The sequence below is a fragment of the Poeciliopsis prolifica genome, unplaced genomic scaffold (genome assembly GCF_027474105.1).
Source record: "Poeciliopsis prolifica strain line A6 unplaced genomic scaffold, Auburn_PproV2 SCAFFOLD020, whole genome shotgun sequence".
NCBI classification, from domain to species: domain Eukaryota; kingdom Metazoa; phylum Chordata; class Actinopteri; order Cyprinodontiformes; family Poeciliidae; genus Poeciliopsis; species Poeciliopsis prolifica.
In genome coordinates, this window is record NW_026562395.1 from 8,143,867 (window position 1) to 8,161,363 (window position 17,497).

The window sequence follows — 17,497 nt, forward strand, 5'->3', positions numbered from 1 at the left end:
ATCACCAAATGTGATTCATGGTATTGTAGAATTAGATAATCCAGTTCAGTGACAGCTTAAAGTTAAAGGTGTTTCCTGGTTTCTGTCAGTCATCCAGGCTGTGGTACCACAGCCTCTACCTCCCAAATTTAGTTGTGATTTACACAGACTAGTGAAAAGCAGAGGGAGGGAGGACTTCAGTGCCTGTTTACCTATTAAAGCTCTCGGTTGCGGCGGCCCTGATGGTGTCTGGACAAGCCTCTCTGAAACCAGATACTGCACACCACAAATCATCTGGATGTCTGGTGACTGAAAAACAGAAAGGTTCCCAAATCTATGTTTGTAGTAGTTGTAAACTAAATACAGGCAACACATGCAGAAATTAGAACAGAGTTAGAAATTAACCAAAGTAAACGGGAAGCAAGGAGAAAAAAAAAAGCACACCACTGGATCAGCCGGTGAGTGGAGTAGGTTAATTTTCAGCATGAGAAGATTTGGTCAATGATCAACTGATTAAAAGAAATAATAATTTAGACCTTTAGCTGCCCAGTTAAAGTTCTAAGTATAAGTACTTCCAGGCCACAATCACAACAAAATTAATCTTGGGTGTAAAAATGCAGATAAGATTCAAACTTAGCCATTTTTTGTATAAATAGATCAATCACAAAAACTTCAAGAATCTAGTCTAAAGAAAACGTCCTGATGCCTTTGGCACACTCTCACAACAGTGCTTTTCTATGATACCATTTACAACTGAGAAGCTTCATATATGATTAGCTCAGCAGATGCTAAGTTCTAGTAGGTGTTTGCTAATTGCAGCTCTCGCTCTGGAGGAGCTGAGTTAGAAGCAAAGAAGATAGAAGCTTGGCTTGAGACTGCAACTTTAGGTACCGGGTTACAGAAACAGAATATTTTTGGTTATGGAACATCTAATAAAACTTTGCCCATCCTCTGGCCAACCCTTGCATCACTGAAGGATGACTATGGAGAGGGAGCCAAATCCGTCCCTGGTTGGCCTCCTATTCTGGTCGGCTGGTCATGCAGTTTCCTTCTCTCTGTTTATGCAAACTTAATAAACATTTAGATGTACAAGTAAAGCTCCAAACCAGCAAGCCTCTCCGCCTCAAGACCCAGAACCTATCAGCAACATCTGGGCTGAGCCGGCTATCACCAACTGTGAAAAATTGATTCTGGCAACCCTCAAAAGATTGCAGACACTTCATCATCAGCTCTTAGGATACATTAACACAGCAGGCCTTAATGTTCAATTGTGATTTTTTGGTGAAATTTGCTTTTTCTTTTCTTGTTTTGTTTTGGGTGGTCGTTCCCATTTCCAATGCAACTTTCATGTGATCTCCTGTGTGAACTGCAAATGTACTAAAAGTGTTCTACATGTGCAGGACTTAGTAACAGCACACGTAGTGTAGTTCAGTGTTTGAGGACGTAAACATGAATGCTAGTGGTGTAGCGTATATTTGGATTTTAAAGTTGTTGTTCAAATTGTTCATTATTAATAATTAATTATTATTATTATTGCAGTTTTTTCGCTATCCACTGGTTACCAATCTTCATAAAGCCTGACCTGCAGATTTTGATTTTGGTTGATGCTTTATTTTTTTACTGAAATGTTTTTAAATATAGAAAAAAAAAGTTGCTGAGCCAGCAATAGTGGGGTGAGTATTGTTTACTGCAAATGTGCAGACATGACCTGGTGGGCTGGCCAATCAGCCAAACCTGTGTCAGATTCTCGGGGCAGCAAAAGAGGACAGTGGTTGATTTTTAGACTTTTGCTGAGATAGATAGGATCGGTGGATAAGATCGGCTTCACATGTAAGTATCAGCCAATCGCAGATTTCCCAAAATTAAGGGATATCTGTGGACTGATCCAGTCCACTCGTGTATCCTTTTATATCCCTGGCTCTATTGTCCGCCATGGTTGTTGTTCTATCAACTTCAACATATCAGGACACAGAACAGTAACACTTGACAAATATCAATGACCTGGCCATACACACAGGTCACATTTGAAAAGATAAGATGCTTATCAGATTTAGAAAAGCATATCCAAGAGGTCTGAGTCACATTTGTAAAAATCTGATCTGTGTTTTTCAGAGTCATGACAAGATCAGATATGGGTCGCATAAGGGCAAAAAAACAAAATAAAAAATAACTTCAGGTTGCAGTGTGAATGTAGTTTTAGTACTGAACTTTGCTGCTTGTGAAACTAGAAACAAACTTATCAGGAAGAAAACTTTCACAACAGATTTTCTGTACCTCCTCTCTCCAGGAATGCTCTTGTATGCAACAGTCTACCACACCAGCAGGACCGCTACTGAATACTTCCAGCAAGGGGAAAGAGGGTGGGAGCAGGAAGTGTGGCATCAAATTACACATGAGATGGATGGGAGTGTTCACTGCTTAGGTCAGGGAAGGACAGGGAACATGAGGCCTGGGGATCCAGCCAGAGCCACATGGTGGCTAAAAACAGGGATTAGCTGGCACACAACTACCTAAACTGCTCACTGGTCAACTAAACTCAACACAAGGACAAAAGAAAAGCATAGAAAGTGAATGGTCCTGGAAGGGTGTGGTCCGATTTTCAATGAGGAAAGAATTTTTGGGGAAAAAAACCCAAGAAAGATCCCCGTCTGCTGCAATATGTTCCAGATGGTAATGGGATTTTTTTCTCGGAATAGAGTCATAAAATGAACCTAAACTGAGCCGGAGGAGGATGAAACTGTGAGAATACGGAGGGAACCAGTCACAGAGAGCATCCAAGATAAATGTTCCCTACAAAGGAAGGTTAGAACCAAGAGAACAAAGGTTTTAAGAATTGACTGTTGTGTTGTGTCACACAAGATACTGTCATCTGCTTAGAAGAAATGAATGACCAGATGTTACTGAGTGGAATCTGCTGTATTTTCTCTGGTTGTCCTTTTAACCCAAACATAATTTCCAGCCAGATAATATTCACTCCAATGGAACACTGCTCATAATTGGGACTGATGTTTTGTACTAGATTAGCTACATTCTGTTTTGATAAGAGGAAATCCTCGTTTTAACACAACCGTACACAAGTAGATGCAAACAGGCCCAAATTAGAACCGACACTCTAACCCACTCCATCCTAAATCCTTTAATCCTCAATGGAGATAAATCCTTAAGGGAGGTTGCAATGTAGCGGGGGTTGGCTGATTGGGGAAGGGAAAGGAGGGGGGGGGGGTAACTTTCTTTTTCTAAGTGGGGGAACTAACAACTGAAAATACAGTTAAGGCAACATGATTGCATTTTGATCTGTTGGGGAAAAAAATAGGGAGAAAAGAAAACAAGTTAATTTGGCAAAGCTGATTAATTCTGGGCTATTAAGAAGGGAAATGATACTGTTTTGCAGTCTCTGTGTGTGGGGGAAAAACAAGGGGGGTCTTAATGTGCCTAAAGTGGGTATCTTAAAAACGCATTTAATACAGTAAAAATAGTGTGTCAAACAGAGGGAAATGTCTAAATCACATTCAGATAAGTCTTTTTTTATTATCTTTGACATTTCTATTAATGGGAATAATTAAGGCATAAAATAAAAAACAAGATGTTCTCACACAAAGGACTCTCCTTTTATGTGATCAGGAGGACAATCCCTGCTTTAACAGCTCTGCTCTTCACATCTGGATGCTGATCCAGTCCACTCGTGTATCCTTTTATATCCCTGAACTCCTTGTCGTTTTTCTGTTTGTTTTAAGAGCACCGTATTCCAACTGACTAGACAATGTGGCAGCACGCTGTCCGCGCTCCACAGGTTGCTGTAAGCATAATAAAAGGGACTACAACGCTAAGGTTGCAAGTTGCTCCTGGGCAGCACATATGTGTGCCACTGCTACCAGCAGAAACATGTCCACCACCAGCACACCGTGATGGAGCAGGGGGAGAAAACAAAGCAGCGCGGAGGGGCGGAGGGAGCGGAGGACTCCCACTGCTGCTGCTGCTGCTGGCGGCAGCAACAGCGGCTCACGTCGCGTCGCCACAACGTGTCAACACCCAAACTACACCTTCCTGCCGTTTTGCATACAACACCCGACCCGCTAGGTTTCCATTAACGCCGGATTTGTGCACGCGAGACCAAACAGCAGCAACAAGCACGTTCCACGCGCGTGCGCGCTTAAAGTCTGCACAAGTGCGGTTGTTTTGCTTTTTTGTTTTGTCTTTTTCAAAGGAAGAAAAATGAGTGACGAACCTGCTGGCGTTGCTCCAAATATCCGCACCACCGGTACCTTCTTCACCTCATTCTCCCTGAATTCAGAGTAACACACGTCCAGGCCTTTAATGGGACTTGTGAGATAGTAGTCTGCGGTGACTATGCGCACTGCAAACATGACTACCGCGACCGTCAAAAAGAGCGGTAGAGAAAAAAGAAAAGCTAAAAAAAACTATTGTAGGGAGTCCATAAGATTCAAGGACCTTATTGGCTACTCCAAGCCAGCCAAATAGAGGGCTGTCACCGTGGTAAAAAAAAATAAAAAAAGGTAACAGAGCGATGAGAAAGCCCAGCTGTGTCCCACGAAGAAGAAAAAAAACAGCAACAAAGATTCCCGTGTCTTCCGCGCGCCTAGACTGTCACCGCCGTAAAAGGTTCGACTGCTGCCGCGAAACCTAACCTCGACGGCGGAGGGCTGCCGCTGCTTCTGGCGCCGCTGCCCGGTTCTCTCCAGCTGCTGGATCCATGCTGGACTTGGTGCTAACTCGTGATTTTAGCTCTCGGCGATGTTATTGTTTAAAGCCGAGGAAGACGTTTCGCAGGCTTCCGGTATGCAGCGTTATCTTTCCAAATCACGTCTCAGAGAGCTAATCCCAGCCAGTCCTTCTCAATCAGACAGCCCCCGGCTTCTGCTCCCCCTTCTTCCATAATAGGCTACAGACAGGAGGTTAACTAACAGATGATGAAGTTGGACACAATGATACCGTACTTCCGATGTTCGTTTCAAAACAAAGCAAACACAGGCGTCACAGTCAGATAATTACAAAGAATGCATTCATTTGGTTATTTATGGTCTTCAGTTAAACTACTAATAAAAGTGCATGTTTACAAATATACACAGCTGTCATAGAAGCCCTATCAACACTGAGGTACAATTTATTTCTGCGGGACCTTCGGTGAGGAAATGATGTCACAGACCTAACGGAAGTACTGACAACGGAAAATTTCAAAGTTAAGTTGAAAAATAATGTTAACGTATCCTAAAGGTGCGCTGCTTCCTTAGAAGGTTTTTTTTTTTTGTAAGATTAGCTGTAGCTACCAGAGTTTATTTTTCTCAAATTATTTGGTTTTGGTAAAATAATAATAATAATAATAATAATAATAATAATAATAATAATAATAATAATGCCCAAGCTATCACCACTGGATTTCTTTGAATTTAGTTCCCCAGGAAGATGAAACTCTAATCACACCTGATACTTTTCTCCACCCATTCCACCCTGTTTGCAGACACTTCACCTCTTTTCCACACTCTCCATTGATCTGGACTGTTTAAATACTTAACCTTATTTACTTCTACTCTTGTGCTCCTCCCATTTACACAAATTTTACCTAATCTTCATTCCTTGTTTTAGTTTTAGTTTCATCCAATCTGATCAGCTTCAATGTTCCTGCTCGAGAAAAGGATGATGTGCAATGTTAGTGTTTTTGCTTGCACCTACAGTTCCACTGTTGTCTAATTTCAGTGCTCAGTGACATAATCAAAGTTTAAAGTTATGCAATTTCACAAAGATGCACTACACTGGATGTTAATTAGGGCTTATCAGGGGAAAAGAGTAGTCCCGATGCTAATCACACTTTTTAGATTTTTATTAAAAACTAAACAAAACCACATACTCTTTTCCTGTTGCATCCAATTTGGACACTGCTGTAATTTGGTCCATCATATAAAATTAGGGCAAAATGAATCAATATACATTTACAAAGCTCCATACATTGAGAGAATGTTAATGTAATGGCACTGTTTTAGACTTTGGTCAGAATGAACATTTCTGGTCATCCAACCTATGTTTTCAGTCTTGTGATTTACATGATCAATCCTGGGTGGCTCTAGAGGCGGCTTCCCTGGCGCAGCTGCCTCTCTGCCTCTTCAGAATCCCACTCAGTCTAATGCAGCAGCCTGGAAGAGGCAGGAAGCAAAGCGGGGTGGGTTAGCCTCACGACTCTCTCCCCTCTCCACTAGAGGAGCCGACTGCCTCTCCCAACAGCTGGTTCATCCCGGGGACATCACGTTTAACGACTTTACGGCGATGAAAAATGCCTCATCAGCATCTTCACATTGATGGAAAGGGAATCTTAACCTGCCAGAGAGTAGGCTGACCTTGAGTGAGAGCCTGGCTCTCCTAATGAGCCAATCAGCAAGCATCTGCTCAGGTTTGCCGACAGCCAGCCTGAAGGCTGAGAGCGCATCTGAGGGACAAATTTATCATCAAACTAATCTAAAAATTATGATACATGCAACAGTTAATGCAGTGTTTGGTGTGAGCTTTTATCTAAAGTGCCTCATAGTACACAGAGAAGATTTCAGCATGGATGGTCCCAGAGGGAGAGGAGCCATTTTCTGTTCAGATAAGCCTTTGGATTTAAAGAGCATGTCACAGTGATGGAGATGAATCCAGGATGGAACGGGGCAAAGTTCTGACTCATTGTCACAGTTTTTTCCTGAAATAAAAACTTGTGGATATGCTGACAGGGTGGAAGTTTGCCAATTTACTCATCTGGTACCTGATCCAGAAATGAGAATAGGACAGATAGTCTGGATAACTTTGAGGCTATAATCAAACTTTGTGAATTCTCATCTTTTGTTACAGTCTTTTGTTCTATTGCTTAAAGGGGCAGTGTTAAGCATTTTCCAAGCACACAGTGCCTTTTTACAGCACAATCAAATAACTATGTTATTTGATTGTGTAAAAAAGTAAAAAAGTTTTTTTTTTACTTTGCAATTTAATGCATTGAAATTGGGCCTCTGTCTGTTTAAAAACTCCAGCTCTTTCTGAAACTCCGCCTTCAGGACGTCATCACGGCTTTTCTATTAACCCTTTAACAATGTTTTACCAGCATCACACTGAGAAGTAGCTTGTATAATACACAGGAGTACCCGGAGAGAGCCCACGCATGCACAGAGAGAACATGCAAAGTCCAATGCAGAAAGACCCGGGGCCGGGATTCAAATCCAGGACCTTCTCTATGCAAGGCAGGAGTGCTAGATTTCAACAAGTTTTACTATATATATATATATATATTGTAATATATATATATATATATATATATGGCTTGGATCGATTACAAGAAAGCCTATGACTCAATGCCGCATACTTGGATCATTGAATGCCTAGAGATGTATAACATCAACAGGATTCTGAGAGCCTTCATTGCAAACTCGATGAAGCTGTGGAAACCCCCCTTGAAGCCAACTGCAAACCACTTGCACAAGTGTCCATCAAATGTGGCATATACCAAGGAGATGCTCTGTCCCCGCTACTGTTCTGCATAGGCCTGAACCCCCTCAGCCAAATTATCAACAAGACTGGCTACGGATACCGACTCAAAAATGGGGCCAACATCAGTCACCTCCTCTACATGGATGACATCAAGCTGTATGCCAAGAGTGAGCGAGACATCGACTCACTGATCCACACCACCAGGATCTACAGCACTGACATTGGGATGTCATTCGGACTAGAGAAGTGTGGTCGGCTGATCACAAAGAGGGGGAAGGTGATCCGCAAAGAAGGAGTCTCACTCCCACAAGGAACAATAGCAGACATAGAGGACAGTTACAAGTACCTAGGTATACCACAAGCAAATGGTAACCTCGATGAGGCCACAAGGAAAGGAGCCACAGCTAAATACCTCCAACGAATAAGGCAAGTCCTGAGAAGCCAGCTCAATGGCAAGAACAAATCCGTGCGATAAACAGCTATGCCCTGCCAGTAATCAGATACCCTGCTGGAATAATTAGCTGGCCAAAGGAGGAGATAAAAGCCACAGATATTAAGACTAGAAAGCTACTAACCATGCATGGAGTGTTCCATCCCAAATCCAGCACCCTGAGACTGTACACGAGCCGCAAGGAAGGAGGCAGAGGACTAGTGAGTGTGAGAACCACTGTCCAGGACGAAACAACTAAGATTCATAAATACATCAGGGACAAAGCCTCAACAGACAATGTGCTCAGTGAATGTCTCAGACAACAGGGAACAGAGATTGAGGTGCCAGAGATACCATCATGGGAGGACAAGCCCCTACATGGGATGTACCACCAGCAAATAACCCAAGTGGCTGATATCAGTAAATCCTACCAATGGCTGGAAAAAGCTGGACTCAAGGACAGCACAGAGGCCCTCATCCTGGCCGCCCAGGAACAGGCCCTAAACACCAGAGCAATAGAGGCCCAGATCTACCACACCAGACAAGACCCAAGGTGTAGGTTGTGCAAGGAGGCCCCTGAGACAGTCCAGCACATCACAGCAGGGTGCAAGATACTGGCAGGGAAAGCGTACATGGAGCGACACAACCAAGTGGCAGGCATAGTGTACAGAAACATCTGTGCAGAATATGGACTGGAAACCCGAGATCAAAGTGGGAAACACCCCCAAAGGTGGTGGAGAACGCCAGAGCTAAGATCCTGTGGGACTTCCAGATCCAGACAGACAGAATGGTAATGGCGAACCAACCAGACATTGTCGTAGTGGATAAACATCAGAGGAAAGCCGTTGTGGTAGATGTAGCAATACCAAGTGATTGCAACATCAGGAAAAAGGAGCACGAGAAACTGGAGAAATACCAGGGCCTCAGGGAGGAACTGGAGAGGGCCTGGAAGGTGAAGACCACAGTGGTGCCTGTGGTCATCGGGGCCCTCGGGGCAGTAACCCCCAAACTGGAGCAGTGGCTACAACAGATCCCAGGAACAACATCAGACATCTCAGTCCAGAAATGTGCAGTCCTTGGCACAGCCAAGATACTGCAGGACCCTCAAGCTCCCAGGCCTCTGGTAGAGGACCCGAGCTCAGAGGATAAGAACCACCCGCGGTGGGTGAGAAGGGAATTTATATATATATATATATATATATATATATATATACACACATATATATATATATATATATATATATATATATATATATATATATATATATATATATATATATATATATATATATATATATATATATATATATATTCCCACAGAGAAACATGATGGTGGAGGAGTCACCATCATGTGATGGTTTGGGAATACTTTCCTGCAGCAGGATCAGGGATGTTAGCAATAGCTGATGAACGAATAGATGTAGACAAATGAAGGAAAACCCTTCTAGAAAACCTATTTGACAGCACAAAAAATTGAGAGAAAGTTTACCTTCCAGAAATGATTCACATCACTGCAGATTCATCTGCCAGAATGGTGCAGTCTAAGGATCAGGATCTAAATCAAATTGAAAATAAATGCTTTCCATCCAATCAAACTGAGTTCAATAAAATAAAAAAAAACAAAGATATGTGAGTTGTGATATGCAAGACTGTGGGAAAAGATGGAAGCAAAGTCCAGTTCAAAAATGGGGAAAATGACTGCGTCTGATAAGGCTGTGTGGAGAGAGCCCAGCAACACAATAACAAAGGCTGGATTTATTGGTTTTGGCTGCATTTGTGCTTACATTAAAACACACCTGGTACTGATAACACACACAGAAATACGCATGTCCATCCACACACCCATACAGACATTGCAGAAAGAAATAGGTCCCCACAAGAATATAAAAACCTGGTTCACCCCCCCCACCCCCCCCCTCCCCCCCCCCCCCCCCACACACACACAGAACAATAGCAGATGTAAGCAAATCATCCATTGCTGGCAGGTTTAACAACCTCCTGAGTGAGTCGGGGCCCAGCGGCAGGGCAGGAGGATGAAGTCCAGGTCGTTGCAGGCTCCCCACACTATGCAGCCTTATCAGGTCGCGGTGTGAAACATCTGGACCGGATGTGTGAGCTGTGGCTCGCCTACAAACATGTTGACACGCTGATGCTTTACTAATCCACTATTTTTTCTTCTTCTCCCGCAAAATAAAATCCCCAACATTTACCTTCCATTCATGATTTTATTACAACGGCAAAGCGAAACAGCACAACCGTTAAGCTATTCTCAGTTCTTGTAGCGATATCGTTGGTGCATACTGTCACCTACTGGTCAATCATCCCATCCCATTGACAGAGTGTGAAATGAAGCTGATAAATCTATTATTTGTGTTTTCTATATAATAAACATGCATATGAAATCTGAGAAGTCTCAGACACATTTCAGTATTTTTTAAATTTTCAGTAACAGCTGAAAATTAACGATGTTGCTATAGTTCCATTAAAGGTGTGTTTATAGGCCTATTCCTTCCTTGTACCTGATTGGTCAAATGTTTCATAAACAAAAGAAATAAAAATTATTCTACAGAAATATACGTGTTTGTAAATGGTGACGCCTTTGAAAGTATGCTTAAATGAAAAATTGTTTACCAAAGAATGTTGTAAACTAATCAGATTTGAGCTTATAGGTTCTTCTGCTGCCCCCTGGTGGTGAAATAAATATCTCCAAGTGTATCAATAATCAATAACAACTTTCACTGCTTAGGTTCTTGGATTTTCCTGTGCCTGCTTTCACCTGTTCTAAGAGTATGGCTTAAGTGATAAGTACTGGAGGTGAAGCCACCTGAAATCAACAAAAACCTGAAAACAGAGGAACAAACAACAAAAATTCAATCTGAATTGTTTGATTCTCTATGTCCGGGAAGGAAGCCTGTTTTCTAAGAGTTCATTTTTTTCATCATCACAAACGACGAACGGTGAGGGTGATGTCAGGGCCCCCCTGCGGGATGATGTAGCGCTCCTCCCTGAGCAGGCGCAGCAGCAGGTCCTGGGTGTCATTGGGCCAGCGGTAGATCCTGGTGTTCTGGAGCCAGCTGGGCACGTGTCTCTAACAGAAACAGAGGCAGCAGAAGACTCTTGAAGTTTCTTTATCTCAACTCTGCACACTCCCAACAGCTCCAAATATATATATATATATATATATATATATATATATATATATATATATATATATATATATATATATATATATATATATATATATATATATATATATATTATTAATGGTAGAATTATATATATATATATATATATATATATATATATATATATATATATTATATATATATATATATATATAATATATATATATATATATATATATATATATATATATATATATATATATATATATATATATATATATAATTCTACCATTAATAATCCCACCATTCTACCATTAATAATCCCACCATTGGAAGATTATTTTCCCAGACAATGGGTATTGTAGGCAAATACAGTAGCAGATTTCTGCTATCTTCAACCAACCTTCAACCAACCTTTTTGAAAATGATTTTATAAACCTCTAAATCATCACATTTGGAATAAATTGCCAACTGTCTGGTTCTTTTTGCCTGGTTAAGTGTTTTGAGAAGACTTTCATTGTGAATTGATACTAAGTAAAAATGTCTATAATCAGAATATGCAGTCTGTGCACAGAAGTTGTTTTAAAACATACAACAGTGTTTGAATCAAAAAGACAGTAAATGTAATGTTTTCTCTGCTACGTCAGGTTAGCTGTTGTCTCATTTTTTAGAACTGTTGTCATACAGTCAAGTCAGGTTTATTTAGCACATTTTATCAAGGCAGTTAAAAATGTATGAAAAATAGTTTTCATACATTTTTATGAAAACTGTATGTCATTTTCATAAAAATGTCATAAATGTAATTTTTATAAAAAAGCAATAAACGTTACATTTTGTCAAATGCCATCATCAAAATCAGTAAACATGCTGTAAGAATCTCCTGGGTTGAATCTTAACCTGGGATCTTTCTGAGCCTATATGTTCTTCTTGTGCATTCATGGGTTCCCTTTGGGTATACCAGCTTCCTCTTATAGTCCATACATAAACATGACTGTTGGATCAATTGTTCACTCTGAATTGTCAATTCGTAAGCGTGTGTGCATTCCTGGTTGACCTGTGTTTCCCTGTGTTGATCTGGCCAGCGTGTACTCTACCTCTTCAGAGTTCAAATCCTGGACTTTATGTATAGAATTTGAAAGTTCTCCATGTCCATGGTATTTGGTATTCAAGGGAAACTAGACAATCTAAATTTCTTATTGGTGTTCTCCTGATAGTTTGTTTTGAGTTCTTTGATGAAGTGGCAACATGTCCAGGATGTCCGTTGAACACTGACAACTTGACCTGGGCACTGACTCCTCCTGACATGCAGGAGTTGTGCTGGTATTAAAGCTGGATGGATCTTAGGAGATGTTTAATAGTCAGAAGGAACAACACAAAGATTTTTGTGAAAGTCTTTTCTTACCTTCGTTGCATTGGGAAACAGCACAGGAATCAGTCTGAAGTTCAGACAGCCTTGTTGGATGTACTCATTTTGAATCTGTGGCAGGGCAAAAGATAGAAAGTGTTACACCACAACGTTCACACAGGCTAACTAAGATATCTTGTTCTTGTTTTTTCTTTTCTGTTAGGAGTATCACTGTCCAGCATGACTGGAATCAGATCCTGTGCACAGCTAACTGACCTGGTTGTGAATGTACTTGGTGTGGAGGCCGTGGTCGTCGTCTCCGCCTCCCTCCACGTCCTCCTTATACTTGGGACTGATGACCACAATGATGAGCACTGATTTCTATCAAACAACATCACTCTGTCAGCTTTTCAAAAATACTCTGCTTGCACAGGATTTGACAGGTCATCAGACAGACTCACATCATTCAGGTAGCGATCCATCCACTTATTAATGCCCATTCTTCGGATCGGATTGTCAAAGATGTCGATCTGTGGAGATTCATGCAAGCTCAGTGTGTGAAATGTCAGATTGTCTATAACTCTGATGGAAAGGTTAGGAGACTTACAGCTGGTTTGAACCCCTGGCTGGTCAAAAATCCGACAAAATTAATGATTTCTCCAGCGGTGTCCACAGAATATGTGATAAAAACATTCCCTGGAATAGAGAGGTGAGTGAAACAGCTTTTACCAGGAGAGAGTGACATATGCTATGTAAGGATGCAGCTTACTGCTCTCCTCGGGCAAGCTGATGGTCTTCCTGATCTCCCCAGTGACCGCTTCTGCACCTGCAGCTGCAGAACAACCCACGCTGACTTCACACATCACATCAACAGGAGGTGGCGCGCACTGAGACGTTAAACCTTGAGCAACACATGGAGCCTCTTTAAGCTGAGGAGTGCTCTGTGGGGCATTCCTGCAGAGGAATACAAGACAAAATCCAACCATGAAGTCAAAGTGCAGAGAGGATTATATACATCACTGCTAAATAAGCAGAAGTATGAAAACAAACTGTTGTTGGTAGAGTTGAAGGTCCTGATCGTTACGGCAGTAATTCTTCTGGTAATGAGGTGAGGGATGGTGATACTGTCTATGTACTGGAGCAGGGCCTGCTGGGAAGAATGGCAGAACATATATGAGACTCTTGTATATAGGCCTGTCACAATAAGCAATAAATCAATTAATCACATAATAAATTAGAACAAACTCAGTAATTTACATTTGTATAATTCCTCTCTCTCTTTCCACCAAAAACTGGATGACAGCAGTCTTCAGTTTGGTGCTTTGATTTCAACTATTTCTTTTTTTTGAAGAATAACTTTGTTTACAGTTCCTTCATAATTCATTTTATTTGTCGTTTTGTAATTTATTTTAGATATTTAAAGAGTTCCAGTGTTAAATGTTTGTTAAAATTTACAGTTAATTGTTCTTTTAGAATGAGTTGTTGCATTATTATGCCATTAACATTATATTACTTGAAAATGGTCTCAAATGAACAATAGTATTGTTTACCGCAATGATATTGCAATAAACATAAATTTTTCTGGACAATTTATCGTCCAAAAAAATCTGTCATTGTGACAGGCCTACTTGTATAGAGAGTGTGTATTTCAGCCACCAGGGATGAATCTTTCACACAAACACAAAACTGTTTATCACAGATATTCAAACTTTTGAAAGTTGACACCAGATATGTTCAGTATGAATTCATTGCTAAAGCAACGCGGAAGTGGCTGAATTACGTGACAGATCATATAAATCTGTCTCAATGTGTGTCTTCACTGAGAGTCTTTGTGTTTCATGATGTGTTATCAAATTATCATCATTGATATTGAGTTACATATGGGTAAATCGAGAACATGAGTTACTTTGGACGGCACAGCAAGTGTTGCCTTTTCTCAGACTTTTCTTACTTACCTAAAAAAAAAAATAACTATACAAAATAATGGATTGAAAAGAGGTGTAAACAAAAGGTTCTTCAGTAAATACAAGTGCCCTGTGTTTACTGTTAGAGTGGACATCATGTCGAATATACTGCAGTTCCACTGACCTGGTATACGTGGTTGGTGTTGTGGCACATTGTGGTGAACCCAGTTCATGTTTGACATGAGTGGTAATGGAGGCTCCAAGGATTCTGCTTCTTCAAAAGAACAGCCCAAGCCGCAGTCTGAAGGGCCTGTGAGGCCCCTCCTCTGACCATTCATGGGGTCCTGTTCGTAAAATGGCTGGTGCTGTCTGACAGGAGGACCTGGGTGAGCCGCATGTTGGGGCATAAAGTGAGGATCAGCACAAGTCTGAGAAACTGCTCTTCCTTCATACTGACACAGTCCCTCAGGGAGCCGAGCGGGGCCCAACCCACTCACTTCCCTACCACAGCCATGCTTCTCAACTTTCCTGATCCTTTCTTCATCTCCGCCACACTGGTCACAAGAAGGAAAAGAGGCCAAGTCAATACCGGAGACTGTCATCCGCTCATCCATCTCAACAGGAATGCTCCGATGAGAGCAAGGACCTACGAGAACAAGCCAAAAGGAAAGTAAATTTCCAGTTTACAGGGAACTACTTTCTGATCAACAAGACAGATCTTCCTCAGACACAGCAAGACTGAGGAAGAAAGTGTTGCCTACCTTTGTGACAGTCCATTTTCTTCACAGGAAGCTACTTAAGGGAAAGGAGAACAACATTTCAGCAATCTAAGAAAACAGAGCACCCATCATACCTTTCTACCCCACATAGAGAGACAAACACAGAATGTTGCATAAGAACTGCCATGACAGTTTTTATGCTTACCCGGAGTCAGGATCAACAAACAGAAACTGCTGGAACTGCTCAAAATATCACAGAACGTGGAAAAGCCTTTCCCAGGAGCACCTTCAGTAGGTTATTAATCTTTGCCACTGAAGTGTGTGAAGCAACAACTCTACCTGCTCAGGCTGGCTGGAATGTAATGCGATCACACAAACACTCGTACAAAGGTCAGAAATACTGATTTGAAGGTAAGGCAGGTGTGTCTCCCAAAGAAGAAACTCTCATAAATTCAAGAGTTCAGAACGACAAAACAAGAACAAAAGAGAAGAACAAAACCAAATGTGATCTGACCCACCTTAACTCCAGTCTTCCGATTCCTCAACTACTGAGCAAACCTGTTCTGAAGCAAACAGGAAACATTCCTTCTTCCTGGTTTATGTAAAGGTTTTCAGTCTCGTGACCCACTTATGCAAATGGCTTTGGGCAATAACGTCCAGCACTGCCCATCAGGTAGTTTCTACACCTACACTGTCAGGTGTAACTGTTTGTCAAAAAGTTTGACCTGATATTTAAACAGAAAAGAACAATTAAAAAAAAAGAAATAATAATAAAAAACAAACAAACATACTTTTAAAACAACTTATTGGACATATTTTCCCAGTGATACATTGTGCAGTCAAAATGAGTTTATTAAAACAAAGTGCACAACATAAATTAGCTGCTTTGGTTAAAAAAAAAAAAAAAACTTAGAGTTTGTCAACAACATTCTAAACCAGGTTTAGCTTAATAAGAACAATGTGTGATTGTACTCCTGTCACTCTGAGGCTGTGTATCTGCCTCAGGAAAGCAACTCACACAAGGCCTTCCTCAAGTTCACTGACTATTTGCATTCTTGCGACACAGACTGCCGTTTTGAAGAGTTAGGAAATCTAAGCTTAAGGAGATTTTGAGGAACATTAAGTGCTTTGAAGTAGGTATGTTGCCTTTTGTGAGCATGTTTTCAGCAGGGTGGAAATTACAGCATTCTGCTGTGTCAGAACTGGGTTCATTACTTTTTATGCTCTTATTGTCATGTTTAATAATATAATGTAATTATAATATAGCATCAGCCAACCATGTGGGAATAAAATACTATTCTGGGGCCTCCAACGTCTGAAAATTATAAATAAAATGAATAAGGCATTAAGTGACAGTTTGAAATTTCAGGCATTCTGATGAATAAAGCATTTTGATAACTTTGTGTGAGACTAAATGATATTATTGGATCATGAGTTATGATGTGTGAAGGAATGTAATGCCTGTGTCGTGGTATTTTTGCTTTTTACATAAATCCAGACAATCTATGACAGATTTGCAGTCATTTTGAGGTGATCAGATTGTATATAATGTAGCATTAAATGCAAAAGTAGATGATGATATTTCCAGTGGCTTCATGTTAACTTAAGCTAAAGACTGGCATATGGGCATCAGATGTGACATTGGGTTCATGATTACCACATGAGCCAGACTGGAACCGATCAAATATTCCGGCACATCAGTGTTGCAGCTCTTACATAACACTCTGACAGGGACATGTAACAGACGTGACTCACTGTTAAAGTTACTCCATTTAATCAAATAAGCATTTGATTATTTGAATCAAATGACTACAAGACAAGTCAATCTTATGTTGTCCTTTTCAGATGCTTCACTGTGTAGGATGTAGGATACCAATTCTTGAAAACTGTCTCTAAGTATGAGAAAAACAGAGCAGGGTTCTTATGCCGACCAGCAGTGGGCAGCAACAGTACTGTCGTATTTTATGTTATTATAATAATTTTTAAATATCTAACTTTTATAAACTGTATATATATATATATTTAATATATTTTCTAAAGCTATCCCCATGTCATGCCATTATAATATAAGACAGATAATCAATGAAAAAAAGAGAAGCAGAAATACACCACTCTCAATCAGAGCCAGAAGGAGGATCTAAGCACTGGCTATCACTGTGGTGTATGTGCTACTCACACATACACCAGAGTGCATGTGTGAGTACACCAGAGCCTGTTGCGAATGCTCAGACTAGATAAACAGTTTTTCTGTGATGGTGAATTTTTTCTGCTTTTTACAACTGCAGGGAATACATGAGCTTGATTGACAGCATGACAGCTCTAAGACAGTCCTCCTGGCTCTGATTGGTTGTTTCTGATTGAACAGTGTATTTCTGCAGAAGGCAGTAGAACCATAAGGAGGAGGCAGAGGAGGCAGAGCAGCTACATTTTTTTCACATCTGTCTTGTGTTATACTGCTGTGACATATTGACAGTTTCAACAAATATGTAAAAACTCATTTTGTTTATAAAAGTTACATACTTCAGCTT

General features: G+C 40.7%; 2 protein-coding genes across 6 annotated transcripts in view; both read right to left on the reverse strand.

The window, feature by feature from the left end:
* Positions 1 to 4,983, reverse strand: part of rev3l (REV3 like, DNA directed polymerase zeta catalytic subunit) — a 59,418-nt gene extending 54,435 nt beyond the window's left edge. Inside the window, exon 1 of the mRNA XM_055044520.1 lies at positions 4,205 to 4,983. Coding sequence (XP_054900495.1) covers positions 4,205 to 4,343 — 139 coding nt within the window. The 5' untranslated portion in view covers positions 4,344 to 4,983. The remainder of the gene's footprint in view (positions 1 to 4,204) is intronic.
* A 5,311-nt stretch (positions 4,984 to 10,294) lies between these two features.
* Positions 10,295 to 15,562, reverse strand: traf3ip2a (TRAF3 interacting protein 2a). 5 transcript variants are annotated; one of them, XM_055044574.1, is made up of 11 exons: positions 15,488 to 15,562; positions 15,012 to 15,042; positions 14,756 to 14,896; positions 14,435 to 14,632; positions 13,397 to 13,496; positions 13,116 to 13,300; positions 12,954 to 13,042; positions 12,808 to 12,876; positions 12,623 to 12,727; positions 12,404 to 12,478; positions 10,295 to 10,964 (listed from the first exon to the last, which is right to left on the reverse strand). In XM_055044574.1, the coding sequence occupies exons 2-11, from the start codon at positions 15,025 to 15,027 to the stop codon at positions 10,818 to 10,820; spliced, it is 1,125 nt and encodes a 374-aa protein (XP_054900549.1). In that variant the 5' UTR covers positions 15,028 to 15,042; positions 15,488 to 15,562; the 3' UTR covers positions 10,295 to 10,817. The 5 variants fall into 5 exon arrangements, with proteins under 5 accessions (XP_054900549.1, XP_054900548.1, XP_054900545.1 ...); XM_055044573.1 differs by having other exon boundaries at positions 13,397 to 13,493; positions 14,435 to 14,896; XM_055044570.1 differs by having other exon boundaries at positions 14,435 to 14,896.
* Positions 15,563 to 17,497: the final 1,935 nt, after the last annotated feature.

Bases quoted from the DNA above. Each gene is read 5' to 3' on its own strand.
- traf3ip2a (XM_055044570.1), bottom strand. The intron at 13,043-13,115 runs GTAAGCTGCATC...TCTCTATTCCAG, and splicing joins CAGCTTGCCCGAGGAGAGCA to GGAATGTTTTTATCACATAT. The intron at 12,877-12,953 runs GTAAGTCTCCTA...GAATCTCCACAG, and splicing joins GCCAGGGGTTCAAACCAGCT to ATCGACATCTTTGACAATCC.